The sequence below is a fragment of the Oryza sativa genome, chromosome 5 (assembly GCF_034140825.1).
Source record: "Oryza sativa Japonica Group chromosome 5, ASM3414082v1".
Classification (NCBI taxonomy): domain Eukaryota; kingdom Viridiplantae; phylum Streptophyta; class Magnoliopsida; order Poales; family Poaceae; genus Oryza; species Oryza sativa.
In genome coordinates, this window is record NC_089039.1 from 4,663,828 (window position 1) to 4,679,656 (window position 15,829).

Below are 15,829 nucleotides of genomic sequence, written 5' to 3' on the forward strand. Positions count from 1 at the left end.
TGTGTTCTTTTATATCACCTTTTCTTATGGGTAATATCAGTATTTTGATAAGAATAAATGGTTCACGTCCAAATCAGTTGCTTTCTTGTATGATGACATATCGTTTATTTGCAAAGTTCAACATACCAACCTTACGATTGAATATTACTGTCCTTTCTCTATTATGCTCCGATTTGCATTGAGGTGGAATATGACACTCATTTTGTGCAACTGATCAACTACTTGATAAATTTTAAAGATATAACTTGGGTGCAAACTGAGTTATTATTGCATTAAAATGGAACAGTTATGAGAGAAACAACAATAGGATAACAGAATTTCTTAACCTTAATTTGATTTATAACTACAATAGCTCTGCAGTAGCTCAAAAAAGGGCACAATTTAGCATATTAACCATAAACTGACCCTTATTCTCTTCTTATTTCTAATGCCCACATACTGTAAGCACAAACAATGTTCACCAGAAGTGATTCGAAAAATCCAGCTGCATTATCCAGCGATTTTGCATTCTACTTCCCTAATAAGGACTTGAGTGATAAATTGTAATCAGTTGCAACATATCAGTAAAAATGAAGGAATTCAGTACTTGTTACTTGTTCTACTGAAGCAAACAAGTAGTCGATATGAAACATTTCAGACAAACTATAGTAACGAACACAATGCCACAACATTTTAGAGACTGACAACAAAAATGGACTGCTTCAGATTGTTCTCAAGAACTTCAGGAGATGCATTCTAAGACCATTATCAAAAGAGAAAGTAGGGAAAATAGTAGGAAGAAAAGGAACCTGGAAAGGTAACCAAGGTTGAGGATCAAATAGATTAAAGCTAAAATCTGTCAAAATGTAATTTACCTGGTTTATCTAAGCAGCAGATCACACAATTGTTAACAGCTTTTGCATATCCTTGAGAACACAACACACTGAGCACTTGGCAGTTGGCACCAGTTTACTAGATAAGGCATATTTACTGCTAAAAAGGTTCATTCATCGCAAACTGGAGCACATTAGATTATCAGATAATCATGGGTTTTTCATTATGGTCCAGCATGATTCCTGTACAGCATAGTAAAAAAAAAAATAGTACTACCTAGTAGCTATACAGCAATACAAATTATCAAAAACTTGTTGGTTTTACCACGGATAATTGGTCATTGGTTACTCAAGCAATCTTTATAGACTAATGTACAACAAAATAATTATTCCATTATCTCATAAAAAAACAAAAAAAATATATTCACATGTATGCTAACCTGATAACAATATTGCCTCTCGTTCTGCACTGACGAATACGGAGGTTAGCAAGTTTTCCATTTTATTTAAGAAACAGCATTTCTTCATCCTTCTCCATGATCTTGAGAAATTGTATTTATACGCATGAGGTATATACATTGCAGACCGTAGTTGAAATGCAGTTATCTTCCAGACTTTTACAGGTCTCAGTCGCACACTACGCTTCATTGGACTAAGAAAGAGATCTATCCAGCTACAAGTCCAAGAATATAAAACCATTGCACAAAATGGATCTTCCTTTGGGCTTTGCTCATGTATGGCTGTACCCATTATTGCTTGTCTAAGCAGCAGAGACAAGCATGTACAACCTTTGCACCCACACTACTGGTCAAAACTGATGCACCCCACCTTATCCTCACAATCCAGTTTAAGAAGTCACTCTTCACAATTCACTTATCTCTGTACTACGACGAACAAATCGAACCCCCAACAAGCACATGCCTGAGTCCTGAAGCTAATGCAGTCTTCCAACAAATCACTGTCAGTCTTCCGTTATCAACCAGACCACGGACATAAAGCCATGAGAACACCGACCGAATTTCTCACACAATCTGCAATCTGTGAATCCTAGATCACCACCTTATGTAACATTCCACGCATCACCTGGCATTTAGTCAAATCAAAATCAATGGATTAACCCAGGATCCAGAGAGATTACCCATGCCATCGCAGAGACAACCTTCCTGCCTATGAAATCAGGTTGCACATGCCCCTCTGTTAAGGATGCCAGATTTGCGATCGGCCTATGTGTGTCCACCACGGTGAAGTTGTCTGCCTGACCCACCACCCACGTTGAGACCAGCCTGCTGCCTGCCTGAATGTGGTGTTAACTTTCATCCAAATCCACGGATCACTCGGCTAATTTGCGGGAATGCAGCCAGTGTACCGAATTACCAATCAGCTCAGCACGACGGCCATGTCTCTCCCATCCAGGACACCGTGCTCAGCGCTGCAAGAACGATTGGCCAGATTCTGTCATGCAGTCATGGCGTCCTCGGCACGGCGGGCACGACGGCGGCCGGGGAGGAGATCTCAGCAAGGACGACGCGGCAGCGCCGGCGCCAGCTCTCACGCCGCATCCGCACACCCACACACCGTCGCGGTGGACCCCCCCGGTCCGGTGGGGAATTCCGTCGAACAGGTCGCGGGCACACGCACGGCGACCGCACCATCCTCCTCCTCCACCGCCGTTGTGATCCAAGAAAGAAAGACAATGATTGACCGTCAGCTCCGGATCGCCAACAACAGCTGCAGCTGCAGCTCCAGCAGCAGAAATGGTGGTGGTGCAGGTGCAGCCCTGAACAGTGAAGCAAGCAATCACCATTCACAAGACAACAACAGCAACTCAGCAAGGGGGAAGGAAAGGACCACCGTTCCATTGTAGCTACATGGGGGATGCTGGGCTGCAGCCTTTTGAGCTAGCATGCAAGGGACCTTACCTTACCTGCTTTTGGCCATGGTGGTCAGTTGTAGCTAGGGCTAGGCTAGGCCAAACTGCTGCTGCTGCTGACCTCTAAAAGCCATGGCCATGGACATGGACAACAGAGTTAACAGTCTTATTAGTACTCTCTTCGTTTTCTAATAGGGGTGTGTTTAGTTAACGCTAAAATTGAAAGTTTGGTTGAAATCGAAATGATATGATGCAAAAGTTGGAAGTTTGTGTGTAGGAAAGCTTTGATGTGATAAAAAAGTTAGAAGTTTGAAGAAATAGTTTGGAACTAAACTTGGTCTATATATGACGCCGTTAACTTTTAATATACATTTAACTATACGTTTTATTTAAGAAGTAAAAGTTTATGTAAGTGTATAAGATATAAACAATACTTTAAATTATTTTAATGATAAAACAACTTACAACAAAATAAATGATAATTACGTTTTTTAATAAGACGAATGGTAAAATGTGTGTCCAAAAATCAACGATGGCATCTACTCCCTCCGTCTCTAAATATAAGAGATTTTAGGTGGATGGGGCGTATCCAAACTACGAACCTAGACATGCTCTTGTCTAGATTTGTAGTACTAGACTACGTTATATCAAACCAAAATCCCTTATATTTAGAGACGGAAGGAGTATTAAAAAACGGAGATAGTATCGCAAACGGGCAGCATGCAGCAAAGGTCAAGGTGACCAAGATATCAGATCTCCCATGGATTAATTGATTTCCATGCTTGCGCTCGTATTCTATCATTGTCCCTTGATGGCAGTGACTGACATATAGGCTAGGGTTTGACAATACGTCGGTTACTGCAGTAACTAGGTTTATTACCGTCAGGGTGAAAAATGGTAACATCACGATTGTCCCATCAAATTTAAACAAAATTCAAAAGTATCCTGAATTTTGATGGATTTTATCTGTTTTTTCATGGTTTGCCATGGTAACCACATTTATCGCTAGGGTGTAGTAACCTAGACCAAGATAATAATGTACTCCCTCCGTACTCGTAAAGGAAGTCATTTAGAGTAATGTTTAAGTCAAACATTAGGAATATAAATTATGAATAACTCTCAAGTTGTTGAGTTTGAAAATATAAAAATTATATAAATAGATTTATCTTTAAAAAAAATACTTTCATAAAAGTATATATATATATATATATATATATTACTTTTTAATAAATATTTTTATAGAAACAAGAAGTTAAACTTGTGTTTTAGAGACCGTGTTACTGTCCAAAAGGAAGGAATTTTACATGTGCTTGTAGAAGGGAAAGTTATGCTTTTGCCGTGAGGTTGGATGGCACGAATAAAACGATTTAATTAGCTTCCGTGGGAGTTGAGAAAGCAATCCAGTGATTTACATGAAGTTAAATTTATATGCCAGAATAATAGTTATTGTGGGACTACCACGTGGCAAACAAACATGTATTTGATCGGGCCATCTCGGTGAGATGGCTTAGGCTGTGTTTGGCACATGTATTCCCAACCCCTCTCCCTCGTTTTCCGCTCGTACGCTTTTCAAACTACTAAACGATAGGTTTCTCTTAAAAAAATTCTATAAAAAAGTTGCTTAAAAATCATATTAATCCGTTTTCAAGTTAATTTTAGTTAATACTTAATTAATTATGCGATAGCTGTTTCATTTTTCATGCCGGAGGGATAGACTCCCAACCGGCACAAACGAACGATGCCAAATTAGTTTTATTAAATATAAAATTAAATATATTTTGATATAATATTTGTTTTGTATTGGAAATCTTACTGTATTTTTCTATAAACTTAATTAAACTTTAATAAGTTTGACTAAGAAAAGTCAAACGACTTATAATATAAAACGTAGGGAGTATCCCCTACTTACAGTGAACGAGTTGTAGTATACATTTGACGTAGAATATGAATTGTACTTTTAGTACTAAAAATAATATTGGTGCTTCTTCTACAATAGGGTTTCATGTAAATTAGGTACAGTGAATGTGTACCATGGGGGAAAGAGATTCGCTACTATTTGGGCGTACCTCACCATGAGGACGGCCAACAACACAACCATATGCAATCATGCAACATGGAGTACTCCCTAAGTCTCCAACACACACTAGTGCACGGCGAGAAAGCCAAAATAATGCATCTTTGTTCCGGTAAAACCACTAGTTACGTACATAACCAAGCACAACTTTGTTCCTGTTCAGATTGATGATATTTTCAACCATATTATTATTTGATAAAATTAATAATTATATGTCTACGTTTACTTTGTTATCAAATATTGGTAATGTGTATATAATTTTGATAATATTATTAAGCCAATCCTATCAAAATTTTAGCAATATTATCAACTTAGGTTTATTTTGGCATCAATCTGAACAACTCCAAATTAAGAGTCGTTAGTTGAGATCCGGATAAAACCAATAGTTACGTACTTAACTAAGCACCACTTTATTTTTGTTTATCAAAATATTGGATAGACCTAAGGACAGACCCAGGCCTCGGACCAGAATGAAAAGTCCACTATGAAATATAGATTTTTACCATATAAATTATAGCTTGGCCTAAAGTCCAATGAGTCAACCCGTCCTTGGATAGACCAGTCGTCAGTCGAGACTGGGGAAGGTAGGAGGCTAGAAAATAATTTATTTTGAAATAAAGTTTGAACACTAAAAATGAATGAGTCTGTTCAGCTGCTCTACACAACCGTTGCCATGCCGCAGTCACTGATAGAAAATATTGTATGTGTTAGCTGCACTACAGTAAATATCAGTGCAGCCGAACAGAGCTAATTTATTTTAGAACGAAGAAAATAAGCATAATTGTTATAAGGTTTATTTAAAACACTAGAATTTAACGAAATATTCATACCAAGGGGGCTGCAGCATGTACATATATGAGCAAAACTGGCGAAAGGGTCTGTACCCTAGTGGTTACAAGAGCCTCCGTGGTACCTTAGGTCCTGGGTTCGACTCCCCATTGGAGCGAATTTTCTAGAATTTAACGGCTTTATGCTTTTAATGGTAGGCGACGTACCCGTCGACAGCGAGGCGCCTATGGTGACTTCGTCAATCTTAAGTATTTCCTTGGCCCAGTCTTTGAAGATGCTTATAAGGGTAAGGTTTGCGTGCGTGTGTTTATAGGGGTGAGTATGTGTGCGTTGTGAGTGCCTGCGTTGTACTGTGTAATTAAAAAAAAAGAAAACATATGAGCAAAACTGCAGCCACAGCATCTGCCGTAAAAGGTAAGGAAGCAGGGGAGCCAAGAAAGAGCCAAATGTTGGCTGGGATTGGCGACCAGATTTACCGAAAAGGTTGCTCCACTTTTCGGTCCCTCTCCTTCACCGTGCCTGTCACCATCTTTTTGGCAACGCACATAGGAACAAACTGGCCCAGCTAGAGGCATGCACACACATCTACCTGCCATACGGGCCCACACATACGTATACATTGTACTGCTACATAATATACATTTATGTACAACATTACGAAGTAAAGTGCGAATATTTCTTATTTGTCTACTATGTCAAGATCACGCGATCCTTGTGTAAATGTCCATGATAATAAATGGAGAATAGAGGACAAATAAGAGAATTGATTGCCTTTTAAGGTCGTTCAATTAACGCATCAGAATCTAAACTGTAGTAGTTTTGGTCTAAGTTGTGCTCAAGTGACCAGTACTGGAGGAGCCACCTCTCGGGCAGGTCGGGTGACCTCCGCTATCTCCACTGTCAATAGCCGTCGACACTTATAAAAATTAATCGATCATTAGAAAATACTATTAGTCACCCAGCTGGCTTGACGACGTTGCTAGCTCCACCACTGTAAGTGACAGTCCCAGTTTAGAAAATAAAAACCTAAGACCCCAAATGGAATTGAAGTACTCCTTGATTGCTTCTCCTGCTCGCTCTTCTTTCTTCCTTTTCTTATCTCTCCCAAACTCAAAACAAGTTTATACCTCTCTCACGGGTTATAGCTAGCATGCCCTCTTAAACTGCTGCCCTCCTCTTTGAGCATATGCTCGTCATCTCCTCACGCTCAAACCACTTATTCCCTCCGTTTCAAAATGTTTGACACCGTTGACTTTTTAGCACATGTTTGACCATTCGTCTTATTCAAAAACTTTTGTGAAATATGTAAAATTATATGCCTACATAAAAATATATTTAATAATGAATCAAATGATAGAAAAAGAATTAATAATTACTTAAATTTTTTGAATAAGACGAACGGTCAAACATGTTTAAAAAAATCAATGGCGTTAAATATTTCGAAACGGAGGGAGTACAAGGCTACCCGCTTATCATAGAGAGGCAATAGTCCGAGCACAAGGGATGCAAGGATCCAAGCGCACGAGCAATTAGGCGGAAGAATGGAGAAAAGGCAGTGCGTAGTGAGACGGGAGAAAATTGAACCCTAAAAACCGGTTTAGAGAGAGAGAGGAGGAGATTTTTCTTTTTTTTCCCTTTTGATACACTTATAAAATGGTAATGTAAATAGACTTATTCCATGATTAATAAAACGCCACATATTTCATGACTAATCCGAGTAATAGAGTAACCGATATTAACACCAAAGAGGCGGCGGTTGCGTGATTTTTTTTTGACGGGTTGCATGAATTGGTAGCAAGCTAGAGGACAAGTTGCAACTTTAACCGCGGTAACAAAAGGTCAAGGTGTTCATCATGCATGTACCGCAACACGGGAACAGGGCCAGCGACGACTTTTGTGTGAGTTTTTGTGGTGACCATCCATGCATGCATGATCAGTGCATAGCTTGCTGTTTACACCCGTACATTGTCTGGGTTTAGCTGTCCCTCAATGAAAACGGTGGTAAAAATTCCCGACCAACTAATCATCATTACTGTAAAAATGAAAATGTACTGTTTTTTGATATTTAATATGTTATACTCCCTCCGTTTCACAATGTAAGTCATTCTAACATTTTCCATATTCGTATTGATGTTAATGAAATCAATACGAATGTGGAAAATGCTAGAATGACTTACATTGTGAAACGGGGGAGTAATATTTATCAGTGTCGTAGTGATGTCACTATTTAATAGTTGTATAATAAATACTCCATCCGTCCCATAAATATAAGGGATTTTGAGTTTTTGCTCGACGGAGGAAGTATGTGAAAATTCTCATACCGATCACGTAGACATGATACCATTCTCGACCGTTTTCATCTCGTAGTTGCTTGATTGATCTTCGAACTTTAAACTTAGGCTGTGTTTAGTTTACACTGAAATTTAGAAGTTTGGTTGAAATTGGTACGATGTGATAGAAAGTTGTGTGTATGAAAGATTCGATGTGATGGAAAGTTGAAAGTTTGGAAAAAAAACTTTGGAACTAAATAGGGCCTGTGTGGAGTTAAGTATATTTAAGGTTAGGGGCAGTAGAATTTTAACCCTACTGATCACACGTGTGGTTCTTTTTTCTAACATTACTTAAAAAGCACATACTTATCTATTACCTGAACTTTATTCTAAAATAAAGAATATAGCCTTTTTTTTAGTGATTGTGTTAGTCAAATGCTCAACTTTTGCAAAACAAAAAATAAAATTAGAAAAAAACTCAATCCTGCTACGCCCCTGTCTCTGCGAGACTGGTGACACTGTCCACTCTGTTGCCTACCGTTGCTCCACACGCCCACCTCTACAAGAAGCTTCATCACCACCTCAAACACACAAACCTCTCCTCACTCTCACTCGCCCATGAAGCCGTCGTCGCCGTCGCCGTCGCCGCCGCACGGCGCCGCCGCCGTGAAGCAGCCGGCCTCCTCGCCGGACGCGCGGCTGACGCCTTCCTCGGTTGTCGCCGCCGCCGCTGTTGGCATAGGTGTGACGCCCCCGCGGCGCAGCTGCGACGACGCGGCGTCGTGCGTCGTCAACGACGTCGACGCGTTCGCGCGCACCATTGCCAGCATCAGGTCGAAGCCGGCCTCGGCGGCGGCGGCGGCGGCCTCGTCTTCGTCGGATGGCGGCGGCGACCACCTCGCCACCGTGCTGGCGCACTACGCGGCCAGGTGGCTCCCCGACGTCGCGTCGTCGCCGTCGGGGAGGTTCCTGCTGCCGCCGCAGAGCCCCACGGCGACGTGGATCAGGAAGCGCCTCCTGCTCGAGTCCCTCGTCGCCGCGCTCCCGCCCGACGGCGGCGACGGGGACGACGGCGGCGGCGGCGTCACGTGCGACTTCCTGCTCCGCCTCCTCCGCGCCGGGAGCATGGCCGGGGCCGACGCCGCGCTCCTCGCCGACCTCGAGGCGCGCGCGGCGCGGCGGCTGGACCAGGCCTCGCTCGGCGCCGTCATGATCCCGGCGTTCCGCGCCGCCGCCGGTGACGCGCCCGGCGCGGGCGCGACGCTGCTCGACGTGCCGCTCGTGCTCCGCCTCGTGCGCGGCTTCCTCCGCGAGGGCGGCAAGGCGGGCGCCGGCGGCGGCGGCGGCGCGGCGGCCGCCTGCAGGGTGGCGAGGCTGGTGGACGCGTACCTCGCCGAGGCGGCGCTGGAGGCCGGGCTGCGGCCGGCGGAGTTCGAGGAGCTCGCGCGCGCCGTGCCGGCGCACGCCCGCGCCGCCGACGACGGGCTGTACCGCGCCGTCGACACCTACCTCAAGGTGAGTGTGCATCGATCGCGCGCCATGGACACAATCATTTACAATTATGTCACAATCTCTCTTTGCCTGGTGATGATTATGTTTTCACGATGATTTGATTAGTTAAATACTCCCTCCGTATCAGTTTGTAACAGGATGTAAGACGTTTTAAGTTTAGCTAAAGTCAACTGCTTTAAGTTTGATTAAATTTGTAGAAAAAAGTAGTAACATTTTTAACCTAAGACAAATTTATTATAAAAATATATTCAATTATTTATTTGATAAACTAATGTAGTATTATAAATATTACTATATTTGTCTATATTTATCTAAAAATTTAGTTAAACTTAAAACTGTTTGACTTTGACTAAAATTAAAAACGTCTTACAACCTGGAACAAGTGAGCAGTATTTACAAATAATAATCTTCTGTACATCGTGGCAGTATGTTCTGGTAGGAAGAAATAGGGTCTCGATCTGGCCGTTAAAGATCGGTTAAGAATGCATCGATGGCTTTAATTATCTTGGAACATGATGTCATGATGCATCCATTTAATTAACATGTTATATGATTAGGGTGTTATCAATATCGTAGCATGTTGGTTTTCTTAAAAAAAATGGAACACAAAATCACTATGCTACATTTTGTAGGAAATGCTAGCTTAGCTAAATTTTTCGTCACAAATAACAGTGTGAGTGTGTGACGCTAAATATTTGAGAAAAAAACACATTATAAGTTAATTACATAGGACTAGGAGCAATGTTGCCAACTCTGATCGTTTGAACTATGATTGATAAGATGAGGAAAAAAAATAAAGCAACTAAAACTAATTACTGGGTAATTATTTTTATATTAGTGCTAGTAGTGGTTTAAAGTCAATGAAAATATATTACGATGAAAAATTAAAAAAATATCTCCAACGTATTTTTTTTAAAAAAAACCTAAATTATATGATAAGCTATATCAAGTATTTTATTTGTCCCAAAATATAATAATATATAAAGTTCAAAATTATTCCAAATATAACAATTACCACTTGTAAAAGATATTTTTTTATTACTCCTAAACTACTCATCCTATCCCTTATCTAGTACAGACCTATCGTAAGAAGATAAATAAATCTTTCTACCCCTCTTATTTGTAGCCGTGTAAAAAATTAAAACTTATTATATTTTAACAGAGAGCAAGCTATAGTATATAAAGCAAATGAATGAAAATAATACAGTACATGTGGAGAAAAAAAATTGGGACTGTGGCCCTGTTTAGATCCCAACTCAAAATTAAATTTTTCACCCTATCACCTCGAACATTTTAACATCTATATGAAGTATTAAATATAGACTAAAAACAACTAATTGCACATATTGCGACTAATTTGCGAGACGAATATTTTAAACCTAATTGTTTTATGATTTAACAATATGGTGCTACATTAAACATTTGCTAATGACAGATTAATTAGACTTAATAAATTCATCGCGGTTTACTAACGGATTCTGTAATTAGTTTTTTTATTAGTGTCTAAATACTCTATACGACACTCTATATAGTATCTTAATTGACACGTCAAAACTTTACACCCCTACATCTTAAACATCCCTTTATCTCCAAGATTCCCATTTGCAAACCAGGGTGAGCATGCCAACTTAAGATATGAGATGTGGTGATTAACCCCTTTTCACCTTGGCATTGGCTGTCCATGATGTGATAGGCCAAAAAAGATTTTCCATGCACGTATTTCCATGCATGGTGCTGGAGGCGATGTGACTGTGTTGGAAGCATATGCGACGGTCGAGGTAAAAAAAAAAGAATAACCATGGAAGTAAGAGAGGCCAGTTTCAGGCTCGGTATGTGTTTCTGCGTGTTTGACCGCACGGTAGTTCATGTTGGACCATTCCTAATCATCATTTTGCTCAGGAGTCAGGAGTGTGTTTTTGGTTTTTGTGATTAAGCTCAATTACTTTGCGTTGATACGACGATTATTGTTTAAGCCAATGTTTAAAATTTGAAATTAAATCAGACGTTTCTTTTCCTTTTGTTCACTCGAGTTTGACTCAAGGCCACTTAAGAATAGAGGTATAATTGTATCCATTCGATTCAACTACATATAATTGTGTTTGGGTTTCATCATTTGTTTATTGGTTTTTCGATCATAACTAAAATTTTGAATTGTAAAACTTAATTTTAGAGTTGTTTTTGAAGGTTTTATTTTTTTTATCGTAGTCTATTTTCTAATCTTGTATTTTAAACCGCTAACAACTCGAATATAAATTTATCTATTTCGTGCATTCGTTTCGGTTTATCGGTCATAGCTCAACCGATCATGATCATCTTATAGGCCGCAAAGAAAAAAAAGCTTTCTAAACTGACCACTGTTTTTTTTTAAATAAATGAGAATAAAAATTGTTCCTATTTGAACAAAACTATTTCCACTCCCTTTTATTTTTCTCCCCCTGTGCATGGATCCTTCTTTGCTAGTGCTTCACTGCCACTTATGTCATTGCTTGAATAGAAGAGACCAATGAGAGTATCATTCAGCATCCCAACTCCACACCAACCAATTTGTATCGATCACCAGCAACACACGGTCCAGTCCCATCGGAGGGCAAAAGTCACTTTGTTTTTTGTCCTAGCAATTGCCATGTTTTGGTACACTCTCACCAGCTAAAATCACACATGCAGTGCAGTGCAGTGCAGTGTGATGCTGTTCTGAAGAAAACGGCAGAACACAGATGTGCTCACGTGAGCTACCTAGCATCGCTGCTTCAGCTCGATCAATCCAATCCAACTGCTGCAAGTGCTATGCAACAAGAGAGTTGTTACCCTGCTTGTTGGTTTCATTCTTGTAGCCTCTCACTTTTTTTTAAAAAAAGAAAACCAATTTTTGATATCGTCATTTTTAATATGTTAGCATAGATTTCATATGTGCTTATTAATTGCTTATAAAGATTGGTGTATGTTTTTGTAGGGATGGATGTGTGTGCGTATATATAAGGGTTTGCGTTTGTAATGTGTTTAATAGAGAGGGAGAGAGAGCGTGCATGTTTAAAATAATGTGATAATCAAATTTAATCTAAGTATCTACTTTAAAAGAGCACAAAATGTTTTTAAGTGTTAATGTTAGTGTGAATTTTCATGGATAATTAATTGGCATGTAGAAATTTAACCTTTGATGAAAAGAAAACGTAAGTGCTCCTCTGTAATATATAGTATCTATTTTACAAGATTTTGGTTACGATTTGGTTCAATTCCTCCAAAATCCCTTTGAAATTTCTCCATTTCAAAAAAAAAGAGAAAAAACTAAGTGGTTGATTAATTTGCTGTGTGCAGGCGCACCCGCACGCAGGGAAGGAGGAGAGGCGATCGCTGTGCCGGCTGATCGACGCGCGCAAGCTCACGGCGGAGGCGGCGGCGCACGCCGTCCAGAACGAGCGCCTCCCCGTGCGCTGCGTCGTCCAGGTCCTCTTCTCCGAGCACGGCAGCAAGCTCACCCGCCTCGCCGAGTGGACCACCGGCTCCTTCCGCTCCCTCCAGTCCCGCAGCCCCGCCGACCTCATCGTCACCGGCGGCGGCGCCAATGGCGGCGCGCGGTGCCCCTCCAAGCGCGAGGTCGCCGCGCAGCACCACGAGCTCCGCCGCCTCCGCGAGGACGTGTCCCGCCTCCAGGTGCAGTGCCACGCGCTGCAGGCGCAGGTGGACAGGCTCAGCTCGGAGCGCCGCCGCCGGCCGGGGGGCCTGTTCAAGCTGCTGTTCGGCGGCGGCGGTGGCGCTGGCGCCACCGGGGCCGTCGTCGTGGACGACTCCGACAGCGGGTTGGACAGGACGCCGCTGAGCGGGAAGAAGGGCGTCGTCGTCCGCGCGACCGCCGCGGCGGCGGCGGCGTCGACGCCGGCGTCGGGCACGCCGGCCGTGGCGAGGTGGCGCAGGTCGCACTCGTGAGAGCGCGGCGTCGCGCGCCATGTGTGTCGGTAGAGCTGTAACGACCAAGATCATCATCCAAAGACAAGTGTGGTCTTAATTCTCTGTGTTCGTGAATTCTTCTTCGTTTCATGTGCCTTCGATTGTGAATTTGTGATCGATTCGCTGCTTCTTGGCGCTTGAGGTGATGAAATTGAAATGAACTTGGTTTTCTTTTCTTTCTTTTTTTTTTTGAGAATTATACAGTACAACGTAGACACTCACAACGCACGCGCACTCATCCCTATGAATGCACGCACGTAAACCCTATCCAATGAGCATCTTCGAAGACTGGGCTAGCAAATCCTTGAGATTAACGAAGTCACCGTAGGCGTCTCGCTGTTGGGTACGTCGTCTTCCACTGAAAGCACAACGCCATTAAATCTCTTGTAACCATTAGGCTATAGGCCCTTTCGCGAAATGAACTTGGTTTTTTGTTTGTTTGAGGCATTCGATATATGTGATATATCCTATGAGTATGGAGGCTTCAGCGACCGACGTAAATGGATTCTAAATCTCTTAAAAGTATATCCACTCCTGTATTTTTTTCCCTAAATTCAATGTAAATAGTTATATATATATTTTTTGAAAAAATTGACGATGTAAAGCATAGTGACATCTAACACTCTACACCAAAAGTTAAATTCAAATTCGATCAACACATTAAATAAAAAGACAAATTCTTATATGAATAGTAACAATACTATTAATATCGGATCACGACTGATGAAGTTTGCCTTGGACTTCTGCTAGCGCCTCCGTCAGGGATAAAGTCAGTTTACAATTGAGCAGGGTTCAAAATTCCAGACCGCAAAGACCCCCATACAAAATTATTTCGCTCAATTTTCTTTTTTGGAATTTTCCCAATTTTGAATATAGCAAAATTATTCAAATTTGACCAAATTTTGTTCAGAAAAATCAAATTATTTCGGATCAAGATTTCTGCAATTTCTGAAATTTCGGTCCGTTCAGTAGATAGCGAAAATTGAAATTTTGAACCTTGCAACTAAGTGCATTTATACTCATCTCTTGCATATCGTCCAAATGGACATATATCTTTTTTAAGAAAAAAAATTAATAGCATAGAATACAATGTTACATATAACTTTAAGTTACTATATTAGAAAACGGAGTGGGGACTTGGAAGAAGAGTAGGAGGGCATGGTGAGGAGGAACTCAACCTTAGGCCTTAAGTTGTTTAAAATGCGATGCGCTGGCATTCAGCCCGAGCGCTTCACGTCGGTGGTGTGGGGAGAATCGTTGCCACGAGTGTGTTTGGGCCCACTAGCCTGAAGACCGTGCATCCAAAGAAGGGCACCTGTTTTTCGGCGTCACCGAGGGCGCGTGGCGCAAGTCACACAGCGCTATGGAGCTCGTGGCCTCCTCGCCGGTGTTCGCCTCCAATCCCAAAATCGCCCTACCACTCGCGCGCACGACGGCTAGGTTTTTCCCTTCCCACTCTTGCCCTACTATCTCCTGCACGCACGCCAACTCCATTTTCCCCTTCATGCGCTCGTCCTTCATATCGATGGACATTTTATTTAGAACATATCAAATATATTTGACCCAACATCAAGGGAAGAAAGCCCAAAACAACACACACGGATCAATGGAGTTCAATACCTTAATCCTTGCAGCTGGGGAGGGGGTAGAGGGGCAGGTGTCAGTGGAGCCGCTGCCGCTGGTGGTGGAGCTGGAGGCGACGCATCAATTTGGAGATGGGGAGCAGGGGAGTAAACCCTCCCTCTCAGATGGAGCTTCATGGTCGCGACACTGAGGGTGGAAGGTGATGCAGCGATGCGAAGAAAGGCGATGAAGAGGCTCGATGATAATAAAGAGAGAGTCGGATGTCGGGGTAGTTGGGGAATATATTTCCTTTTGCTATTGGGTCACTTTACCTGGGACACAAGTACTGTAGGCTAAGTTTCTATCATATGTCTTTGATTTGTTTGGACTCTATTGAATTTCGTATCACGGATGTTGGTTCATGCTTTATGGCATTTCAACGAGCAAACTAATCCAATCCCGCAAAGGATTGTTCATGGAACTACTATCGAAATTATGCAGACCATTTTCCTAGTGTCATTCTTTTGTTCATTGCTATACCATCATTTGCTCTGTTATACTCAATGGACGGGGTATTAGTAGATCCAGCCATTACTATCAAAGCTATTGGACATCAATGATATTAGAGTGCGCCTCTTAGCGAGGGTGATTTAAGTGCAACGGAATGTACCGGTGGTTCGCGAAGCATATGGCCTACCGGTCAACTCCCATTCCCGTCGTCGAGAGACTTAAAAAAAACTATAGCATGCCAGAAACGGGGAGGAGTCCACATGCATTGTGGAGGCCGTTTCCCACATCGTTCTTAGGCCTAGCTGGGGACCAGGGCTTCTCAAGTGTAGTAGCTGCACTGCTCTTGCCCTTAGATAGAGGGCTTATGAAATACACTTCGGCCAAGGAAGAGTAGAATGGAGTGTTGACACGCGTGCATGAGTTGCTTGAATCTAATATCAATCTAAATTAGCCATCCAAAACTGACCAAATCATAGGAGAAAAAATA

The 15,829-nt window shown here is 41.9% G+C and overlaps 1 protein-coding gene across 1 annotated transcript; it reads left to right on the forward strand.

Annotated features, from left to right (window-relative positions):
- Positions 1-8,366: 8,366 nt before the first annotated feature.
- Positions 8,367-13,445, forward strand: LOC9267199 (coleoptile phototropism protein 1). Its single transcript, XM_015783034.3, has 2 exons — positions 8,367-9,330; positions 12,640-13,445. Exons 1-2 carry the CDS (start codon positions 8,434-8,436, stop codon positions 13,246-13,248), a joined length of 1,506 nt encoding a protein of 501 aa, XP_015638520.2. The 5' UTR covers positions 8,367-8,433; the 3' UTR covers positions 13,249-13,445.
- The last annotated feature ends 2,384 nt before the right edge of the window (positions 13,446-15,829 follow it).

Coding starts and splice junctions, on each gene's coding strand:
- LOC9267199 (XM_015783034.3), top strand. CDS start 8,434: ATGAAGCCGTCGTCGCCGTCGCCGTCGCCGCCGCACGGCGCCGCCGCC. Junction 9,331..12,639: donor CCGTCGACACCTACCTCAAG/GTGAGTGTGCAT, acceptor TGCTGTGTGCAG/GCGCACCCGCACGCAGGGAA.